The 20,693-nt window shown below is 28.6% G+C and overlaps 3 protein-coding genes across 3 annotated transcripts; 1 reads left to right on the top strand and 2 right to left on the bottom strand.

Annotated features, from left to right (window-relative positions):
- Positions 1-796: 796 nt before the first annotated feature.
- LOC122716338 (dual specificity mitogen-activated protein kinase kinase hemipterous-like) lies at positions 797-6,536 on the bottom strand. Its single transcript, XM_043939325.1, has 8 exons — positions 6,284-6,536; positions 5,114-5,571; positions 4,852-5,031; positions 4,595-4,729; positions 4,255-4,502; positions 2,436-3,125; positions 2,061-2,348; positions 797-1,998 (listed from the first exon to the last, which is right to left on the bottom strand). The coding sequence occupies exons 1-8, from the start codon at positions 6,438-6,440 to the stop codon at positions 1,863-1,865; spliced, it is 2,292 nt and encodes a 763-aa protein (XP_043795260.1). The 5' UTR covers positions 6,441-6,536; the 3' UTR covers positions 797-1,862.
- A 491-nt stretch (positions 6,537-7,027) lies between these two features.
- On the bottom strand, positions 7,028-9,499 carry LOC122716361 (ATP-binding cassette sub-family F member 1). Its single transcript, XM_043939369.1, has 5 exons — positions 9,120-9,499; positions 8,808-9,033; positions 8,105-8,750; positions 7,855-8,033; positions 7,028-7,781 (listed from the first exon to the last, which is right to left on the bottom strand). Exons 1-5 carry the CDS (start codon positions 9,470-9,472, stop codon positions 7,287-7,289), a joined length of 1,899 nt encoding a protein of 632 aa, XP_043795304.1. The 5' UTR covers positions 9,473-9,499; the 3' UTR covers positions 7,028-7,286.
- A 577-nt stretch (positions 9,500-10,076) lies between these two features.
- On the top strand, positions 10,077-12,154 carry LOC122716354 (adenylate kinase 8). The gene is made up of 10 exons (XM_043939358.1): positions 10,077-10,200; positions 10,281-10,372; positions 10,431-10,527; positions 10,628-10,720; positions 10,782-10,900; positions 11,002-11,179; positions 11,255-11,379; positions 11,441-11,550; positions 11,643-11,811; positions 11,888-12,154. The coding sequence occupies exons 1-10, from the start codon at positions 10,077-10,079 to the stop codon at positions 12,152-12,154; spliced, it is 1,374 nt and encodes a 457-aa protein (XP_043795293.1).
- The last annotated feature ends 8,539 nt before the right edge of the window (positions 12,155-20,693 follow it).

The raw sequence follows: 20,693 nt of genomic DNA on the forward strand, positions 1-20,693 counted from the left end.
ATTTATTTTTAAAATGATCTTCGACCAAGCCCTTTTCATATAAAATTATATAGTCTCTTTTAATTTTAAAAAGTTATACAATGCTTTTAATATATTATATTGTTTATAAATAATATTAATAAACATGAATTACATAAAAAATGTACAATATGCATATCTATATAATATACGACCATAAGTCTATGCACTTACACATTGAGAACAAAAAAGATAATGAATTCGTTACTATTTCATTACTTTCAATTCAACTAGATTAAAAAAAATATTTTGTAATAATTTAATTTTTTATTCAAACTAATTTTTCTTATAACTGAAACCATATAAAAAAATTAGAAATTAATGTAATATTTATGTGATTTTATATAATATTTTAATTTAATAATTATAGAAAAATTCATTATTCTCGATTTCATATATTCACCTATATAAAAGAAGCAATACTAATATAAATATTAATAATGCTGTTTTATTAAAGACAATAAATTCAGATTTCTAACATACAATTATTCTTTCGAATGAAAATATTATTATTTTATAAATCTATTAATATTTATAATAAAATAGAAAATTTTCATAATATAATTATTACAACTAAATGAAACCATTACGAAGCAATAATAGCATCGCGCATGAGCGCCTAACAAAAAGAAATTGCTTAGCATTACGTGGCAGTACACGATAAAAATACATTAATAAATGGCTACGCCAATGAACAATAATCATAAATATTAATGAATATAATTTTTATTCCGAAACTTTCAATGCAAATAATGAAATAAATGAAATAAGTCAATGGTATCGTATAAATATAAGTTTATTTACATTGCAACAGATCCATTTGTCAAATAAGCGACAAAGGTGATTACGAGTGTAGATTGAACAAAGTTAATGAATAAATGTTAATTAAAAATAATAATTACAACGTACTAGCCCAAACACGCCTCTTATATAAATAATATACATTTGTTGAAACTCGTAGAATCTAGGAGACGTGAATATTGTGCTTTCCTTACGGAAACGTCGTTTTAATATTTTTTATGATTTGGTTTTCACTCAATTGATTCAGTGATCGCTGTATGCGTTTGATATTATTTTACAAACGATAATGAAATGTGAAAAATCATCATAACTAAGTCAAATTGCAGAGATACTGCAAGGCCGCCCGAGGACGAGAAAACTACTTTACAAGTTTGGTTTCACGTATTCTCATTTGTCCCTCGATAAGAAAAGAAGCGTAAACGAAGAATGATAGGAACGGTTTACGCGTTCAGTACGATGCCGCATCCCTTAATAACGATTTCCTTTTTTCTTTTCGTCTTTTTTTGTTCTTTTTTCTAATTCTTTTTATTTTTTATTTTTTATTAATTTTTTTTAGAAAAACGTCGAACATACTACATTTATTTATATCTTTACAAGCAATATAAAAAGTTGAGCATCGTATTGCATCAGTGATTGCATTCTATATAAATACACGTCGATAAGAGAATTATTGACAAAGTAGTTCAACGCGGTACGTTAATTGCCACGGAAATCGTGCAAAAATGAATCCCAAAGACCGTCCTCTCGAATTTAGGAATCTACCTTTTTTTTTATACTTGCGAACAATTTCAATGTTCGATAATAACATCATACATAGTACGTATTCAAATCCATGATTCAAACACGTACATTAGAATTCACAATATCACCGAGTATTACAAACAACTATTTTTTGGTTTAGAATTGTTTTCAAGTATATTGTGCACAGATCATTTATGTGCACAACCATTGTTGATTATAACACGGTTCTACGTGATACATGTAATAAATTCAGTTATCGCATATGGCACCAACAAAGAATATGATTTAATCGTAACGGTGGGTTATGGAGGCGGAGGTCTCCTCTGCGGTTCAGGGGTGTAACGTAATCGAGCTCGTACATGTTGAGGGCTACCAGGTACGGAATTACTTTCCGATAACCTTCTTGGAGGTGGTTGAGGCGGAGAAGATGAAACATACCTTGGAATGAATAATTAAATTAAAAAATTGTTTACATTTTAAAGTCAATAAAATAAAAATACCTTCGTGCAAAAGAAGGAGAGGCTTGATCCATTAAATTCCTTCTAAGGGCGAGAGGAGATTCACCACGACTTAATCTTGGTGGTGGTTCTGGCGAAGGAGCACGTTCACTTCCAAGTCTAAGACGAACATAAGAAGCAAAACGTTTCTTGGCAGATTCTTTAGATCCACCCTGAACAGGTGGCATAACAGATGAAGGTTCTTGTTTCAATTGATGAGCAAAACGAGAAATTAATAATTCAGGGCTAGTAGAACCATGAGATCCTTGTGGAGGAGGCTCAGAAGGAAACCTATATTAAAAAAAATTAACATATGTAATACATAATTATTATTACTAAAAATTATTAGTCATATTATAATAATATATTGTTATTTACCTTTTACGACTAATCATAGGACTACCATAAATATCTTGTGTTTGTGGATGAGTTTGAGGCACAGATGGAGTTTGTCCTAATCGTTGTTGAAGAAATGGAGAATAACGTCCACTTTCAGTTGATTGTATTACATTTGGAGGGTCAACATTTTCTCTCCTCCATGGTGAATAATCTCGAGCAAATGGACTTAAAGATCTAGAGACACCTTGCCATCTTTCCTTACTGGTATCTCGATCTTCCGTGAAACGTCCATGATATGGTGAATAAAGTCTATTTCCTTCTATTGTACTATCTTGTCGATATGGAGAGAACGGTCTTCCTTCTTGTCTACCTTGTCCATTAATAGAACAATGATTCGAAGAATAATCCCTATTTTGATCGACATGTTGCTTATATGGTGAATATGGTCGTTGAAAATTCGTTTCTGATATATCCGCCTCATTGGACGAAGGAGGAGAAAATGGCCTGGAAATTTCCTTTCGTCTAAGAGCGTATGGACTATAAGATACGTAGTTCGCACCATTCTCACTATTTGATCGTTGATGAAATGGCAAAAAGCTGGAGTTTTGTGAGTCTTTGGTGACATTGCTTCGTAGGAAAGCTGGTACTTCAGATTGAGCCCTGAGATGAGCTGTTTGTTTTAGAGATACATGACCCGTGATTCGCTGCTGCCACCCTGGCAATCTGAAACTAAATCCAACAATGTTAAACAATAATTTTGTATATTATCAAAAATAAATTACTATATCCCCAAAATTAGCATAGTTCATTTAAAAATGTCACTGGTACCAAGATAATTGTATCATGATGATTCTGTAAAAAAATTTGAATTTACAGAGGGTTAATAGAAGTTAGAACGTTAATCATAGAATCATGCAACACAAACAAGGATAGAGGAATTTTTACCAAGGTAACAGATTATAAAAAATATCTATATTTAAAAATAAAAAATTTGAAATATTGCATGCTAAAAACATAAGAAAATTTTAACTGATATAATAATCTTAATATTTAAAATAAAAATAAAAATATAATATAATTGAAAAAATAATTATATTTAATAATGAATGGAGTGTGCACAGGAAAAAATTATTTGTGCCACTGGCAGATCGCTACATAAGATAAAGACAAATAAATGAATATTCAAATAAATAAAAACAATGCTTACCATGAATGAGGGTTGAAGGGTGGGGTGTGTAACAGGCGCGTGCACAAACCAAACAACTCGAAATGAAAATCGGGCAGATTTTTGGATAATTGTGAGGTGTATTTTTTTTAAGTTTTTTGGAATTTATGGATAAATTTTTAAGGAAAATGGAAAAAGGGGCAGGGGCGAGGGAGAGGGGATGCTATGCTGCGCTGCCTCCCTCAAGCTCAACGCTGCAACACAATTTAACACGCACGCAAACTTTTAATCGAAATGTATGGATAGGTTCGTAAATGTCGTTTGGTAATGAATAAAAAGAGATAAATATATAAAAACTAATATCCAACAAAAACCCAACTTTAAAATTCGGCGTAATTTTTCGAGCTGTTTTTTAATACCTACCCATTAACCATGAATGCTGAAGTGTGTTAAAATTTTTAAAACTAATATAAAAAACAATACCCGGTTATTTTCAAACCAAACCAAATCATTATGATATTAGTTGGGAATTTCATGCCATGTTTAAAACTCTATTCGCTTTTTATAGAACAAATTTTTCTAATAGCATATCTTATTTTTTTTATCAAATATATCTTTCTTAATCAAAAATATTCTATATAAAAGCTAAAAACTAAATTTTAGTATTTTTAACTAATATTATTGACAATTTACCTTGGTTCCAATTGTTGCATAACTCTGCCAAACCATTGGCAACTAGAATTTAGAACTGAAGAGTTTGTTTCTTCATCTTGTGGTACATCATATTTTCGAATAAAAGGATGTTCCATGAGTTTATGATATTTTGGACGATGTTTATAATTTTTTGTAAGGCAACAACTCACAAAATTTCTAAATTCCTTAGAAAACGATGCATCTGGTGGAAGGGAGGGAGGATCATCTTGTACTACTCTGCTCAATACCTACAAATTTATATAAATATAATTATGTAATAACTAAAACACATTTAATATGTAACATATATTTTTTACATAATATATATTACTTATTTTACCTCAAAATCAGTCTTACAATCTCTGTAAGGAAATACCCCTGTAGCTAATTCAACTAAAGTGATACCCAAACTCCAAACATCTGCTCTTATATCATAATCTGGTTTAGTTGGATCAGGAGGATCGATTCTTTCAGGCTGTAATAAATAAATTATAACAATTAATAATAAATAATATATAATTAAATAAATTATAACAATATTTCATGAAATAATTTCAAAATATAGATATAACAAGAAATAATATTAAATATACTTACAGCCATATAAGCAGCACATCCTGCACTTCTAGTTTTTGCTTTACTATCAACTAGTCTACCAGATATACCAAAATCACATAATTTAACTCCTCCCTTTTCATCAAGAAGTATGTTACTAGGTTTTACATCTCTGTGAATTACACCATGCTTTTCTTTCAAATACGATAATGCTTTTACTGTCTATAAAAAATATTTTTAATATAAATAATTCAAAATAATATTAGAGTAAATAATAAATAATAAAATTTATAATATCACTTACTGCTACTGTAACTTTTCCTAAAAATTCTTCTGGCATTGCCTGTCTAGTTTTTTTTAATAATTTATCTAAACAAGTTGCCATTAATTCCATACAAATCCATACATCAGATTCAGTAATAAAACAACCCAAACATTGCACAATATATGGACAATCATGTGATTTTAAAACAACATCAAGATCCATAATTATCCTTTTATTTTCTTCTGCATTACCGGAACGTCTCATTTGTTTGACAGCAATGAGTACACCACTAGGTTTATGCCTCATCTTTACAACATGACCACAGGTACCATTTCCCAATTCACCTAAGTGTTCTAAGTCTTTCATTTCAGTTTGATACCTTTGACCATTAATATTTAAAATACCATTCATTTTCATAATTTCTTGTAGTTTTGATTCAAATTCACTATCCTGTTTCTTTGGAGGTATCTGTGAGACTTTCAATGTTGGTATTGGAGCTATATTAGAAATAAAAATCAATCATATTTAAAATATAAAAAAAAGTAATATATTTGATATTTCAAGAACAAAAAAATGATAACAAATTTTTATCATTAAATTATGTATATTTATATAAGTTAATATTTTACAAATATAATTTAAAAAAATGAAACTTAAATAGAGAGTTATTTTATCTTCTAATATAAATATTTTATTTTGAATATTTTTACATGTACTATATGTATGTATATTTTTACTTTTCTTATAAACATTCATAGTTTCATTCAAATCATTTTATTAATAATGTATTTGACTATTAATAAATAAATATTAAATCATTTAAAGATAAATAATTCAAAATTAGATAAAAGAAAATATTCACTTTTATCATTAAAAAGATAATTTTACTCAAAAAAAAAAAAGTATTGTTTTTATTTATAATTCATTTAAATATTTTTCTATTTATATCAAAACTCGATTTATTTGTTAAAATAAGAAAACATTAAGTGTATAATTCATGCAGAAATCACTAAAAACTTGAATGAAATAAACTACGCGTTAAATAGAAAGATTGAAAAAGTATCGTATATAGAATCAACAGAATAAATTGTGATGATCAACATAACCTGTACGACAAGTAATAAAACTAAAATTTTATTCAAAATTTTTGGAAAAAAAAATCAAAAAAAAATTTTATCATAATCACAAAGATGTTTAAATTAAACTTACGACGTGAAGCAGAACTCGAGACAGATCCCGAAGATGACGATTGAAGGCTCGTTCCTGGTCCAACCTCGCTATTCTGTCTATCTCTATCTCTTGATTCATTTTCTGCTCTAAGACGTTCTTGCAAATTTAAGATCTTATTCTCCAAAGTACTGGACATTGCGACGTTTTTTTACGACACTATCAAATTCACCGAAAGACACCACCTCGCACAAAATATTTGACAATTTTCACATCACTCGTCTACCCCTTTTGGCAGCGAACATTGCGCCGCCGGTTATACGCATTTCAGTAGAACCAACTCTTTTCAGATTTCTTAGAAATTACTAGAAGCGTTTATGATAAGAAAGTTTTTTAAAACAAGATTTTCAAGGAAAATTATTACGTCTTCTAAACACAATATTATATATATATATTCTCATTTTAATACAAAATTCATATATGTACAAATTATTTAAGTAGAGATCAACATATATATCATTTCTATTTTTTTCTTCAAACATGAAGCAAATTTTTATAATACAAACTACACAATTATGTGTAGAATATAATAATACACATGTATATAAATATTTCTTCGAAGACTTGATTAATATATCTATTGAAATTGATTATAACTGTCAGATATGGAAAATTGAAAGAATTAGAATATTTTAATTTTATAAATAATAAAATTTATATATTAAAAACAGTAATGTCTTTCAACTTTTCATGTTCATGACAATTATAGTTCATATTAAAATTTATAATTTTATTACAATTTGACAATATTTTAATTGTCAATTATTAAACATGATGTAAAATCTGAATATCTTGAAGCAAAATTCAAATAACATTTCGCATTTACAACATTGATAGTCATATTTTAAATCTAATAGTAAAAATCTCATATTACAGAAAAAAAGCTAATAGAGAAAGCAATGATATATTTAAGGAATATTCATTTAAAAGGATTTTAATTTTATGAATCGTTAAAAATTATTATTGCTCTACAAAGAAAAAATATTCATTGCAAAACAGCAGCATTTGCAGCTATACTTGGATTGTTAACAACTTCTCCTAAACTTTCCAACAATTCTTTTCTATAATCATCGAAATCTCCATCAATTTCATTAATTTGTTGGTTTTCAATTACATATAAGCAACATTCTGTGTCTCTAATTAAACGTTCATCATGAGAGACAATAATAACTCCTCCTTTATATTCATTGATAGCATCAGCCAATGCATCAATAGATTCTATATCTAAATTATTTGTTGGTTCATCTAAAATTACAACATCAGGAGCATTTAAACATAATTCAGCTAATGCAACTCGTGCTTTTTGACCTCCTGATAAATCTTTCATTTTAATTGTATGAGCATGAGAACTAAGTCCAAATGTCCCTAACTGCTTTCTAGCTTTTTCATATGGTAAATCAAATAAACGCATCAAATATTCCACTGGTGATTCTTCAGCAGTTAGATGTTCACCAGAATGTTGATCAAATTTTCCTATTCTCTAAAAATCATAAAATATAATTTAGATATATAATTTTGTTATTTAAATAATAAAATACATTTTTATTACTTACTAATCGATGATTTTTTATGGATTCTCCTTTTATTGGTTGTAAATCACCTGTCAATAATTTCAAGAATGTAGATTTGCCAACACCATTAGGTCCTACTATAGCTATTCTAGAACTTAAATCTATGCCAAAATCAACATCAATAAACAATGGTTTTTGTCCTTCATAAGCAAAAATTACATCTAAAACAAAATATTTATTTTTAAATTATTTTTTTTAAAATATGAAAAAAAATTAAATATTGATAACATACTATGAAGACCAAGGATTGGTGGTTGCAATGGAGGTGGATCAGGAAAACTAAATTTTACTATATATTCTCTAGGTTTTTGTAATAATTCAGTAGGTGCATTATCTTCTTCTTGCTTTTGCATTTTTGTTCTATTTTTTTCTTGTTTCCTAGTTAAAGCTTCTTTTTGTTTTTTTTCAGCTTGTTTTTTACTTTGACCTGAAGCTTTCATATCTTTAAGTCGTTTTTCTTGTTTCTCATATGCTTTAATCATTTCTTTTTTTTTTTGCTCATACATTTTCTTAAACATACTGTAATTTCCCTTATAATAAAACAACTTTTGTTGATCTAAATGAATTATATCTGTACATACATTATCTAGAAAACTTTGGTCATGAGAAACAATAAGTAAAGTTTTTTTCCAGGCTTGAAGATAATTGTCTAACCAAATAACAGCATTTAAATCTAAATGATTTGTTGGTTCATCAAGTAATAATAATGTTGGTTCTAAGAAAAGAGCTCTAGCAAGAGAAACACGCATACGCCAACCACCAGAAAAATTTTTTGTTGCTCGATCTTGCATAGCACGATTAAATCCTAAACCAGCAAGAATCCTTCTAGCACGTGGTTCTGCAGAATCTGCACCAATAATCTTTAATTCTTCATAAACCTATAAAAAAAAATATATTACTATAATATAATCATTAAAATATATTTAGTAAATTACCTCTTGCAATCTATTTTGAACAGAATTATCTCCTTGTTCTACAAATTCTTCTAATTTTTTACATTCTGTCATTAAATCTTTACATTTTACATCTGCATTAAGTACTACTTCTACAGCAGGAGTATCATCAGCAATAACTTCTTGTTCACAATATAAAACATCAATATTAGGTGGAATAGCAAAAGCTCGTTTTGCAATATGACGAAGTAAAGTAGTTTTTCCATGACTGAAATAAAAATTGAAATTATATATTATTCATTAAATTAACATCGAAATTATATTTTATTAATTACAAGTTCGAAAAATATATACCCATTTGGTCCTACTAATCCATAACGTCTACCTTGTGCAATCAATAAACTAGCATTGGTAAACAATTCTTTTCCTTTAGCAGCAATACTGAAATTTTCTACCTTAATATCAACAGCATTTTCTAATTGTTGATTACTTCGTTGTTGACTTTGAGTCTGAGAAACAGTGAAATTTGTTTCAAGTTCACTATGACCCTGACCACCAGTTTTCATTAACATTTCCATCGTTTTCTCATATTCTTGCTGTTTTTTTAATTTTTTCTTTTCCTTGTGTGTTAATTTTTTTCCCGTTTCCTCCATTTCCATGTCAGATATTTTTTTCGTAACATCTAATATTTTTTTATCAGTTGACATATTGAAACGTGCACTTAATTTCCTAACCTCAATATTTCACACCCGATCTCTACTACCATAAAAAACGAAAGCACGTGGCGCCATCCAATTTTCCGCATACTATAGCATATTGCAGTAATTTATAATTATAAATAAAATATTTACTATCTATTAAGAAAAATAAAAAAAAATTAATAGTAAAATTGACATTTTGTGAAAAAAATTTTTATAAAAAAAAAATTTGAATAATATATAAATATTATATTATTTTTAAATATACATAATATAGATAAAAACAAAAAATAATACATGGTACAGTTATAATATAAATAAAACAATTGAAATAAATGCGATATAATTAGATACGATAAAAATATATTGTAATTTTTAAAATAAAATAAAAGTAAACAAAAATACATTTTTTAAATGTGAATATTCTAAAATGAAAAATGTCGAAATTACAGGAAACAGACAAAAAAATGCATACTATGTATGCAAATTTTATGTCGTATATGGAGAAACATCGTCTATATGAATTATTTTATGTAAATAATTTGTATTTCATAAATATTATCTTTAATTTATTCATTTTATTTCACATAAAAAAAAGAAATATACACAGGAAATGGCAACTCAATTATTGATTCAAAAACCCGAAGACCATCTTGTATTTATGAAACAATATCTTCATCTTGCTGCAAAAAAACTTAATATATCCAATATTATTTTAATTGCACCTGAAAATTTTGGTACGTTAAATTGAATTTCTATATATAAGTTATTTAAGATCAAATTTTTGAGAGTAAAAAAAAATATTTTATGTATACAGATAGAAAGGCATTAGCCAAAATTCTTCAGAAAGAATTAGGTGTATATCCTTTGAGCTTGAAAGAGCTTCGTAAAGTTTATACTCAGCAGGATGTAAGAAGAATTCAGATTTTTGTTATCATTTTTTCAAGAAATAAATTTTTTTTATTAGGATACTTGTCATTGCGAGGAATCAGAAGATCTTGCACATGCAATGAGAAAAATATTAGAAAGCGGAGCTTTTCATGAAAGTGGATGGTTGCTATTTGGTAACAATATAAAAAATATGTAAATGTAAAAACATGATGAAAAAAAATTTGCATATTTTAAAAGTTTCTCTTTTCATTTTATCTTTGATTTATAATATAGATTTGCCGAGAACGAAAAAAGAAGCACGAATATTTCAGCGTATGGGTATAATACCGACACATGTGATACAACTCAAAGTTTCAAATGAATATGGTAAAATTATAAAGAAACATATTTAAATTTATTAAATTTACATGATTTTCTTTTATAGAAAAATGGAACGATATTTATACAAACAATGCTCATTCAACTTTCATAAAATCTAAAAAATCACAAAATCATTATTTAAAAAATTTACGAGAATTACGAGAAGTATATGCACATTATTTAATAGTTGGTTAAGTTTTTATTTCTAATTAAATAGAATAACAAACATAATAATAAAAAAAAGTAATATTCGAAATAAAATAAAATTAAAAAATATTTATTTCCAGGAAATCGAAGTAGGTATCAGATCCATTGAAGAACTTGGAAAAGATTGTGCAAAACTAGCAAAGATAAAAAAACATTGTGGAACACCATCACTTTTTCGTATTGCATTAATTGGTCCTAGGGGATCTGGCTGTATTACTGTAGCAAAATACCTAGCTGAACGATTTAATCTTGTTTATAGTAATTTTTATCTATTTATTATTAGTTTCTTATTTTTCGATAATACTATATAACAAAAATTATTATTTATTTCAGTTGATTATGATTATATTGCAGAACAGGCGCGTTTACAACAAAATTCTTTAGGAAAAATTCTTCGATTATTTGAAGAACAATGGGGTGAAAGACCCAAACCTGAAATTAGAATTCAAATTGTTGAAGTATAATAAAATTAATGAATAGAATTTTTGTTTCAATAATAGTGATATAATATTATTTTAGAAACATATATCTGAGTACGAGTGTTTGAAAAGGGGTTGGGTTTTAACGGGTTATCCAAAGACCGTAGAAGATTTTAAATTATTTGATTTGAGTCCTACCCCTCCAAACAGGTAAAAAAAAAAGAAAAAAAGGAAGCAAATATTTAAAATTTAAATGCGAAAATTTTTCAAAAATTCTTTGTTCAGTATGTTAAATATTTTAGAGTAATATTTATGGAAGTAAGTAGTGACATCTGCAGAGAAAGACTACTCAATCGTCGATACAATATTATCACAGGAAGTAAACATAATTTATCTTCAACAATCATCGGTAACGATGACTTTAAATTAGGTGTTCATCCTAAAGATTTCAGACTGAATGTCGAACGAGATGTAAAAATATGAATCAAATTTAATTTCAAAATCGATAAATTTATGCATCATTATAACTATAATAATGTTATTAAAGTTACAAGAATATGAAGAAAATATGATTGACATGATGAAGTATGCAGGCGAATCTGCAATAAAAATTGATGGAAATGATGAAGAAAGAATTGTTCGAGAAAAAGTAGAAGCAAGTATAATGCATCCAATTCTATCTTGGCAGTCAAGAATACCAAGACCTCCACCTAAGATTGATCCAATGAGTATTGAATTTGATCCTGATGATGAACCTGATTCCAGCGTGTTCGATAAAATACGTGCCCCTGAGCCGAAGTATACTTTTATCTAACTTATAATTAGTCAGCTATCGAAAATATTTCACTTTCAGCAAGGATAGGAACTAGGATGCTCCTAGTATATTCTGTTATCCTAACGCGCAGAGCATTTTATTTTCACAATATTATAGCATTTATATGACGTCATATACAGATTTTCTAACACATTTAACGTTTAAATCTTTTTTTATAATTTAACTTTCATAGTATTTAATATTTACAATTTAAATATTACATTGAAAAAATGAATCATAAAAATAAATTTTGATTAAAGACTAAAAAAATTAATATTATATCTTTGCAATTTTTTAAAATTTTATGTTAATTAATTATTAATATTTTTTAAAAAAATAATTTAATATAAGAAATAGAATTATGACGCAAACAATATTTCAATCTTATTTGCTTCAAGCAAATATATTGATGCAAAAGTAAACAGTATCTCATCAAAGAAAAGATACAATTAATTATATCACAATTAAGGATATTATTATATACAATTAAGGATATCACACGCCTATATTAATGAGGATAATTGCCTCAAACGCGAAGCATATTTCAGGATCAAGGACATATAGAGTAAAATAGGTCGCACACGATTGCAGAACTTGCTACAAAGGATGAAATCCTGCTTATTTTGCCTAGTAGTTAGTGAGACTTTTGCCTTTCTGAGAAATTTATCAATTTAGCGTTCTTCACATTAGGAGACATTCGCAAATAAATTATTAGATATGTTATTATCGAATCATATATGCAAATTAATTACAAAGAACAAACATTAATATTTCATTACGTTATTGTTTATCCAATTAAAAGTTTAATATTTTATAATTTATGAAATATAATTTTAAAAGATATAATCTGTAATTTGTATATTTTTATATAAAAATAGAATCTGCTGCAATAATAACATTGATTTAAATTTATACAAAAATAAAAGTTTTCAAATCAGCTATCGGAATTCATTTCCGCAAAACTACATAGACACCGGAAGGAAAGAGGAAATTTAGGTTAAGGAAAGTAGAATTGGATGGAAGTATTATAAAATGCAAGATAATATCTGTATAAATAATAAAAAAAATATTCGAATAAGCATGATAAAAAAGTAATCAAATTCCTAAAATATTTATTAAAATAATATGCGTTGCAATAATCTTAGGAGAGAAATTTATTGTTATTAATATGTAAAAATTAAATTATTTATCATTATCTTATAAATATGAAAATGGAGCATTAAAATAATTGCATATGATAAAGAATTATATATTCATATAATTTTGAAATTTTATTTATTAGAAATAATTTTTATTTTTATTTTCTGTTTCATTAATGATATAATCGTAAATTTATCTTTTAACTAAAGCCTTGAACTTTTGGTTATTTAAAAAATTGATTAAAAGAATTTGATTAAAATATTGATAATACATATTTCATTTATATAATTAACTGAAAAAGATATCTGTTATATTTTATATTTATTACATATCAATAATCTTCGAATTTAATAAAGAAGCAATATTTTTTTCATTAAAAGGAGCATTTAAAGAATAACACTATGTATCGATTTAATAAAAGGACTTCAAAAGACAAAATAAGCTCGAGTATCAGGATAAAAGAAAATAACTGAGAGACAACATGATAATATCGATCCTCGATATTATCCTCCTACTATAATATCTGCAATCCTATCCTCTATGGATGTCCTGAGTATGCATTGAAAATGAAGTTCGTGTTACATCAACATACGCAGAAACTTTTTTTTTATTAATGTCACAGATGCATTAGGCTCGTATAACTTTGCAGAAATTTATTTAATTAGACTAAACAAATCGATCAGAATTGTTTCTATTTTTATATAAAAATTTCGAAAGCTAAGACGTATTGATCTATTTTTTAATTCAAAAGATATTAGATTCACTTTAATACCTAATTCTACAAATTATTTATAGAATATTAAATAATTATTATTGGCTCCATTATTTTTTGACATATTTATTTTAAACAATAATAAAATTCTAAAATTTACTCTTTTCGTTATCAATCAGATAAATAAATACATATATATTGTATTCAACAATGATATACGTTTATATCTTACAAATATCCAATCACATTAGGATATCATGCGAATAGGTATTTCGAGGTCGAATGAATCCCCTTTAAGATTGAATCGAATGTCGAGCTTCCGCAAGCTTTCAAACAGTAAATATTTCGTCGATCAGGACGCCATGTAAGACGGAACTTTTTCTTAATCGACCAAACGGAAGAATCCTTTCTCGTTTGAAGAAATGTAACATCCCTTGAGACTCGTCAATGTCCTGTCACTCATCAACCGTGTGGCGCCAGAAGCATTCGCACCACCAGGATTTCATAACTTTAGAAGAGTGTTCGTGCGGATCTCCACGTTCCAGGACTTTGAATTTGTGGATGACTGCTTGTTCTGTATCTCTTAGAATAACAGGATGCCATGTTAATAACGATTTACCAACGTGGATATTATTCTTGCGTTTTCCATAGTTTCTGGAAGATCAATGAAATAAAACTTTAAGAAAGCATCAAGGAAGATAGATTTTGAAGCAGAAGAAAATTTAAACTGGCTAATAAATCTAAATAGTTGTAATTCTATGTAAAATGAGTTATGAATTAAAAGTCGATAAAAAAAAAAAAAGACAAAAAGAGGCAAAAGATATCACGTTTCTTTCTTGTCACAGTTTGTTATTTTTTATCGAACGTATTTCGTCTTCTGTACATCTTAATTTCAGTCGTGTATCACAGGCGATCATAAAACGAGTCGTGCATGCCACCGAAAAAAATTCCAGATATTCGGATGGATTTCCGATAACAGACAACACAGCTATACGTACACAGTGTATATAGGACGCTACTCTGTGGCTGTTCTCGAATGAAACAAATATTGATTCGCTTCAATCGGCGGGTCGCAAAATTGCCTACTTTTCGTGCCATTAATGAAACGAGTATCTAGAATTAAGTAAGTAAATTATAGTCTATTCAAAATCAATTAAGTAATCAATTCAATGTTTGTTATATTGGAAAGATGTTTTGTAAATTATAAGCGGATTTAAAAATAATTTTATTAGAGCAAAATATTTATTAAAATTTCATGCAGCAAACTTAATTCTCGTAATAACTAGATCAATTTTGATCCAAATCGACATGACAATAATATTAATTAAATAAAAAAAATTAAATAACTTTAGAACTTTAGATCCATATGGATCACTTTTGATTCAGTCATTGTATTCATACTTTGAGAGTTGATGTTAGAGCATATATCAAATTGTGTACCAAGATATCAGCCAAGGAATAAAGATATATCTTTGTATTATTCTTATTTAAAATTCATGATCTAAAATCATTTTTTATTTAATCTACTAATTCTATTTAAAATTTCTAATGAAATACTGTAATTAAAATTATTTTTAATTAAGATAGAAAATTAAATAAGATATACACAAGTAAAAAACTTAAATCATAATAATGAATCGTTCTATGTTTTTTAATTATTTCAATGAACTTATAAAATATAAGTAAAATATTAACTAATTAAAAATAAAGTAATTATCAAACAAACAAATAAAAATAAAAAGAAACACAAAATCAATGTAATTTCAGATTAATATAATTTTAGTTAATATAATATATGATATATAAGAAATCACTTTTCAACAAGTAATATCAATTATTTTATTTATTCTAAACGAACAAGTTTTACAAGTTTTAGTTTTATGTTGATGGTGATGTAGATTATGTTCATGTGCTAATTTAAAAAATATATATATTGACGTCAATTAAAAAGAAAAGTTTTGATAACATTAACGATGACTTATTCGTAGAGAGTGTAACAGTATCATACCCTCAAGCGTGCCTAGTAATTATCCACCAAAGAAGTTGGTGCACGATGTTTCACGATATAGCTAAAAGTATCACCGAGTTATCGCTCAAAAGAAACAATGTTCGCTACCTCTTAAAACCCGGCAGCCTCTGGGCGTTTAAGTCCTCAAACCATTCTAATTGAGGTTCCTCCTCGTTACCGCGAAAGAGTTACCGGAAACAATAGCTGGAACAAGTAGATGACAATTGTACGTAGCAAGCAAGCATCCTCGCTAACAAAAGCGTGCCTACCAGTCCTCGTTTTGGCTATCTCTTTCCGTCTCCTTCTTATTTCTCATCTCGCTATTGTTCCCTTGCTACTGCAACGAGCGTCAGCATCAGGTAACGAGTAACGAAGCGTCCTTCGTACCTCTCGAGGTATCGAGACAGCTAGCCCGAAACGTTCCCTGGAATATCGAATAAGAGTAAACTTCTAGGAATCGTAAGAAATCCACTGAAAATTAAGCCACTGGAAAATTACGCAAATACTTTCCAATGTGAAACGATTATATGTATGATATATTCATTGAATTTTATCGAAGTTTAATATATAATATGTGCAATTTACTCGTGTTAGACATGTTATTATTTTGTGAATTATAGAAAAAACAATTATATTATTGATCAAAAATAATTATATCTATATATCATTGAATTTATCTTGAAAAACATAACTGGTAATAAAAAATAAAAATAATAATTATATATAATTATTATATAAAATTACTATTTATTTAGAAAGAAATAATTTTTATTCTTTGAAATATTTATTACTTTTCGATTTCCATTTTTTTGATAATTTTAAAATCATCTGAAAAAAAATTTATTAATATAAGGAAATCGTTAATATTTTTGTGTCTCTTTTAATATTTGAAAATATTTGCTAAATTATATTTATAAATATTTAAAAATCTGAATAAATGATAATTGTAAGAAATCAAGTCAAATACATAATTTGCATGAGAGAATTTCGATGAAGAAATAAATGATTTTTTTTTTTTACAAAGTATAAAGATGAAAATCTAATCTAACTAAAATCTAATTAAAATATGTAATCAGAAAACTTTCTTTTTTCTTTTAAATTCATTACTTTTGCAAATAAATATTACTTATAGTGATTTTCATTAATAGTTTGAAATAAAATTGAAGAAGTTTATATTAAACATACTGTCTTTCTAATGAACAAAACAATCGTTTTGAAATTATGAAATTGAAAAAAATAAAAATTTTTATGTTTGTCTTATATTTCTATAACAATAAATTACCTGACAATTCCAATAAAAATGTAATGATATTATATTTATGTACATATAAACAACTTAACATGAATCGAACATTTTTAAATCTCTTATTATTTATCATAAATTTTAGCATTCAATAACTGTTTCTGTGAGTTATCATCACTGACAATATTGTGACAATTTATAGACAATATTTGTAACGCAAAAGCAACCAAGTATCCGTGCAATTACCGACGAACATCTGTAATTATTTTAATGATCGCCACGAATCGATAGCATCGAAAGTCTGGCCGACGAGTTTTGCTTTACGAAACTAATTTAATTAGTACTTTAAGCATGATGCACACGGTCGCGGATAATAGATGGAAAAGGGTGCGATGACAGAAGTGTTGGAGACATAGAGGTCAGATTATCAGAAGAATCCTTTCACGATTAGGCCATTAGTGATATAATTAGCCACACGTTGGAATTTTTAAAAAAGAAAAAAAGAGAGAGAGAAAGAGAGAGAAGTGAATCCTCTATGAAAGGATTTCTATCTAATTTTGCGAGAAAAGGTGAAAGAACGAAGGAAACGAAATATCCTCAGGTCGAACATGGCAAAAACAGAGAAAATTCGCAGAGTTGCTTCGAAGAAAGGAAAAAAAACGAACCGAAGCCGACTTCGCGGAGAGTTACTCGCCTCTCATTTTGCTCGAGTGCTCTCACAAATGAGGAAACATTTCAATTAATTACTGCGTAATTAAAATATGAAAAAGTAGTCATTATCCCACGTTTCCACGTCGGTTACTTGGACAACTTTCCTGCTCGTCACTCCCCTTTCCCTAGTCCGATCTTTCCTTTCGTTCTCCTCGGCATCCATTCGGCAAGAATCGCTTCATCTTCCTTCCAACGCGTTTGTTCCTCTCTCATCTTTTATCACTTCTCTTTTTTTCCTCCCTTTCGCAATCCTGAGTTTCGCATAACTCATTCTCCTGCTTTTTTTTGCCGGCACAGATAATCCACGAGCGTGCGCGCGCGAGTGTCGCGCCCCGTCATCACGGGCATTAATTATACACGTGTCAGGTAACTCCGAGTGGTTACCAGGTAAGCAGCTTGCTAGATGCATACTATGTACATCGTATACTTGCAAAAATAAACATTTTTCCGAGATATACTCACGCTTGACCCGTCACTGACGAACATTTTGCCAACAATCCTGAGACGATCCCACTATGTTATCTTGTCTATAAGATTGTCATAAAAAAATCCGAAGTAAAATATAATTGTCAAGCGTTTTCTTTTTTTTTTTTTTAATAAATTAGGCAAAATTTTTAAAAGACTGCTCTATGGATTATATGAACTGCAATGGAATTTTTTAAAGCATTTTTTTTTTTTATTATATAAGTATAATGAAAAAAAGCAGTTAGATTCAAATAAATTTAAATAGGATTTTTTTAAGCAACTTATTATGATATATCTATAAAGAACAGAAAAAATAATTAAATAAGTTAATTACATCTTAATGATCTTGGAAAGAAATAAAAGAAAATTACCACAAATTTATTTCTGTTTCATAAACGGAATATGAATATAAATTCATTCTCAATCCTAAAAAAAAATCAAAGATTATATCGACTAAATATAGATGTGAAAGATTATACTAGCATTATTGTATTCGTGTACAATTCGAGATATGAATCTCGTATCACAAAGAGCGCATTTACATGATATCCCGTTGTAACATAATAGCATCGAGTAAAAGGGGTTGAGCTGTTACGAACGTGAAAATAAGCCTTAATCCGTTGTGTTAGCCCTGTCGCGAATAGATCGCTCGTTCTGGAGAAACAGGAGTGGCTCCGTCGACGAGCCCCCGCCCGTTGCACGGTGCTAACTTTTCAATCTCGGTCGAATAATCCGTCGGAAAGCCCCGCGGTTACCTCGGCAACGATCTGGCCTCTCATTGGCCCGTCAATGTTCTACCAACTCTCTTCCCTCCTCACCTCTTTGCCCATTACGCTATCTTCTTCCAGGCCACCCTGCTGTTATCCATCTTTCGTTCCATCACCCTCTTCTAGCGATGGGACTAATTTCATTAGCGTTTCAAAGGTTATTATTTCAAAGCTTATCAATAGAATAGGCATAGTGATCTATATTAGAAATTAATTTCACATGTTATTAAAGAAGAAACTTTTTTACCAAATCTTTAAAAAACAGAAACATTAAAGAACATACCATAAATCATTTCAGAATATTCTTTTGATATCAATATATAGATAATTTTTACAAATATCATTTATTAAATATATGGACATCACAAATAAGTCGCATTCATCATTATCTGTTTTTTTTCTTGATCTATTTCACTTCACTTTTTCTTTTTTCAACTCGTTGTATTTCCTCTATCTTTCCTTTCCTCGTTGCTTCATCTCTATTTCTTATTCGCTATGCTAGTATCTGTCTCCGTTTGAATTTTCTCTCTCAGTTTCTCACGGAGTTTCACCGATTCTCTCTACAAACTGCAAAGCTATCCCCTCCGTCGGTATACATATACCTAACCTTTAGTCACTAGTTCTCCTTGCTCCTACCGACCGGCACTCCCCAGCGCACTTAGCCCCGTGGTTAACTTCAATGAGCGGATAACAAGCCACCCCTCGACTTTGCCCTGTAATATTCACTCGTATAAATGGACCCACGGCTTTGTCAAATCAACTGTCGCTTGTAAACAAGCAACCCTCTCATGGCATCGATGCTTGTCGCGCGAATCTACACCATCTTTGTGGTATCTTTGCAACACCCTGCTGAAGACTTTACTGTCTACCTTCCAAAAACAATTTGTGGTTTTGAAATCATTCTGTAGAGATTTGACTAGAAAATCATCTAACTCTCGTTATTTCTTCTTCTTTTCTTTTTCTCTTATTTCAAATTCATTGTTTCAAGACATTGAAAATAGATCGTATGAATCGAACGAATAATGAAAAATATTGAATGAAAAGGATTTATTTTAATACGTTTGAATATAATTCGAACACGGAGAAAGAACGATTATTAGACGATTCAAGCTATTTCTCTATCTTTTGATACGCGAAATTAACGAAAGATTTGAGGACCTTTATGAGAATTCACGGATTATTAATTTAAAGAGGAGATTTTTCTTCTCTTGATACGATGGTTTCCTTAATGATGAATTATTATTCACATTCACTACTGTCTCACGAGAACATTCTCATTTAATTCTTTAATGAGAACATGGACGTTTCGATGAAATCTCGTTAGCACGAGAAACGAGCTCGGTATCGAGAGACGTTCCACCAAGCTTCGAGCATTACCGTAACATAAACGAGCCAATCAGCCGTCTTTGTGTCAGCAATCATCCTTTGATTACACGGCACTTAGCTCGAAAACAGGGCCGCGATACTATCGGGCAATCATTCTCAATTTTGAC

This window comes from Apis laboriosa, unplaced genomic scaffold, assembly GCF_014066325.1.
Source record: "Apis laboriosa isolate Shangri-la unplaced genomic scaffold, ASM1406632v1 scaffold45_cov149, whole genome shotgun sequence".
NCBI classification, from domain to species: domain Eukaryota; kingdom Metazoa; phylum Arthropoda; class Insecta; order Hymenoptera; family Apidae; genus Apis; species Apis laboriosa.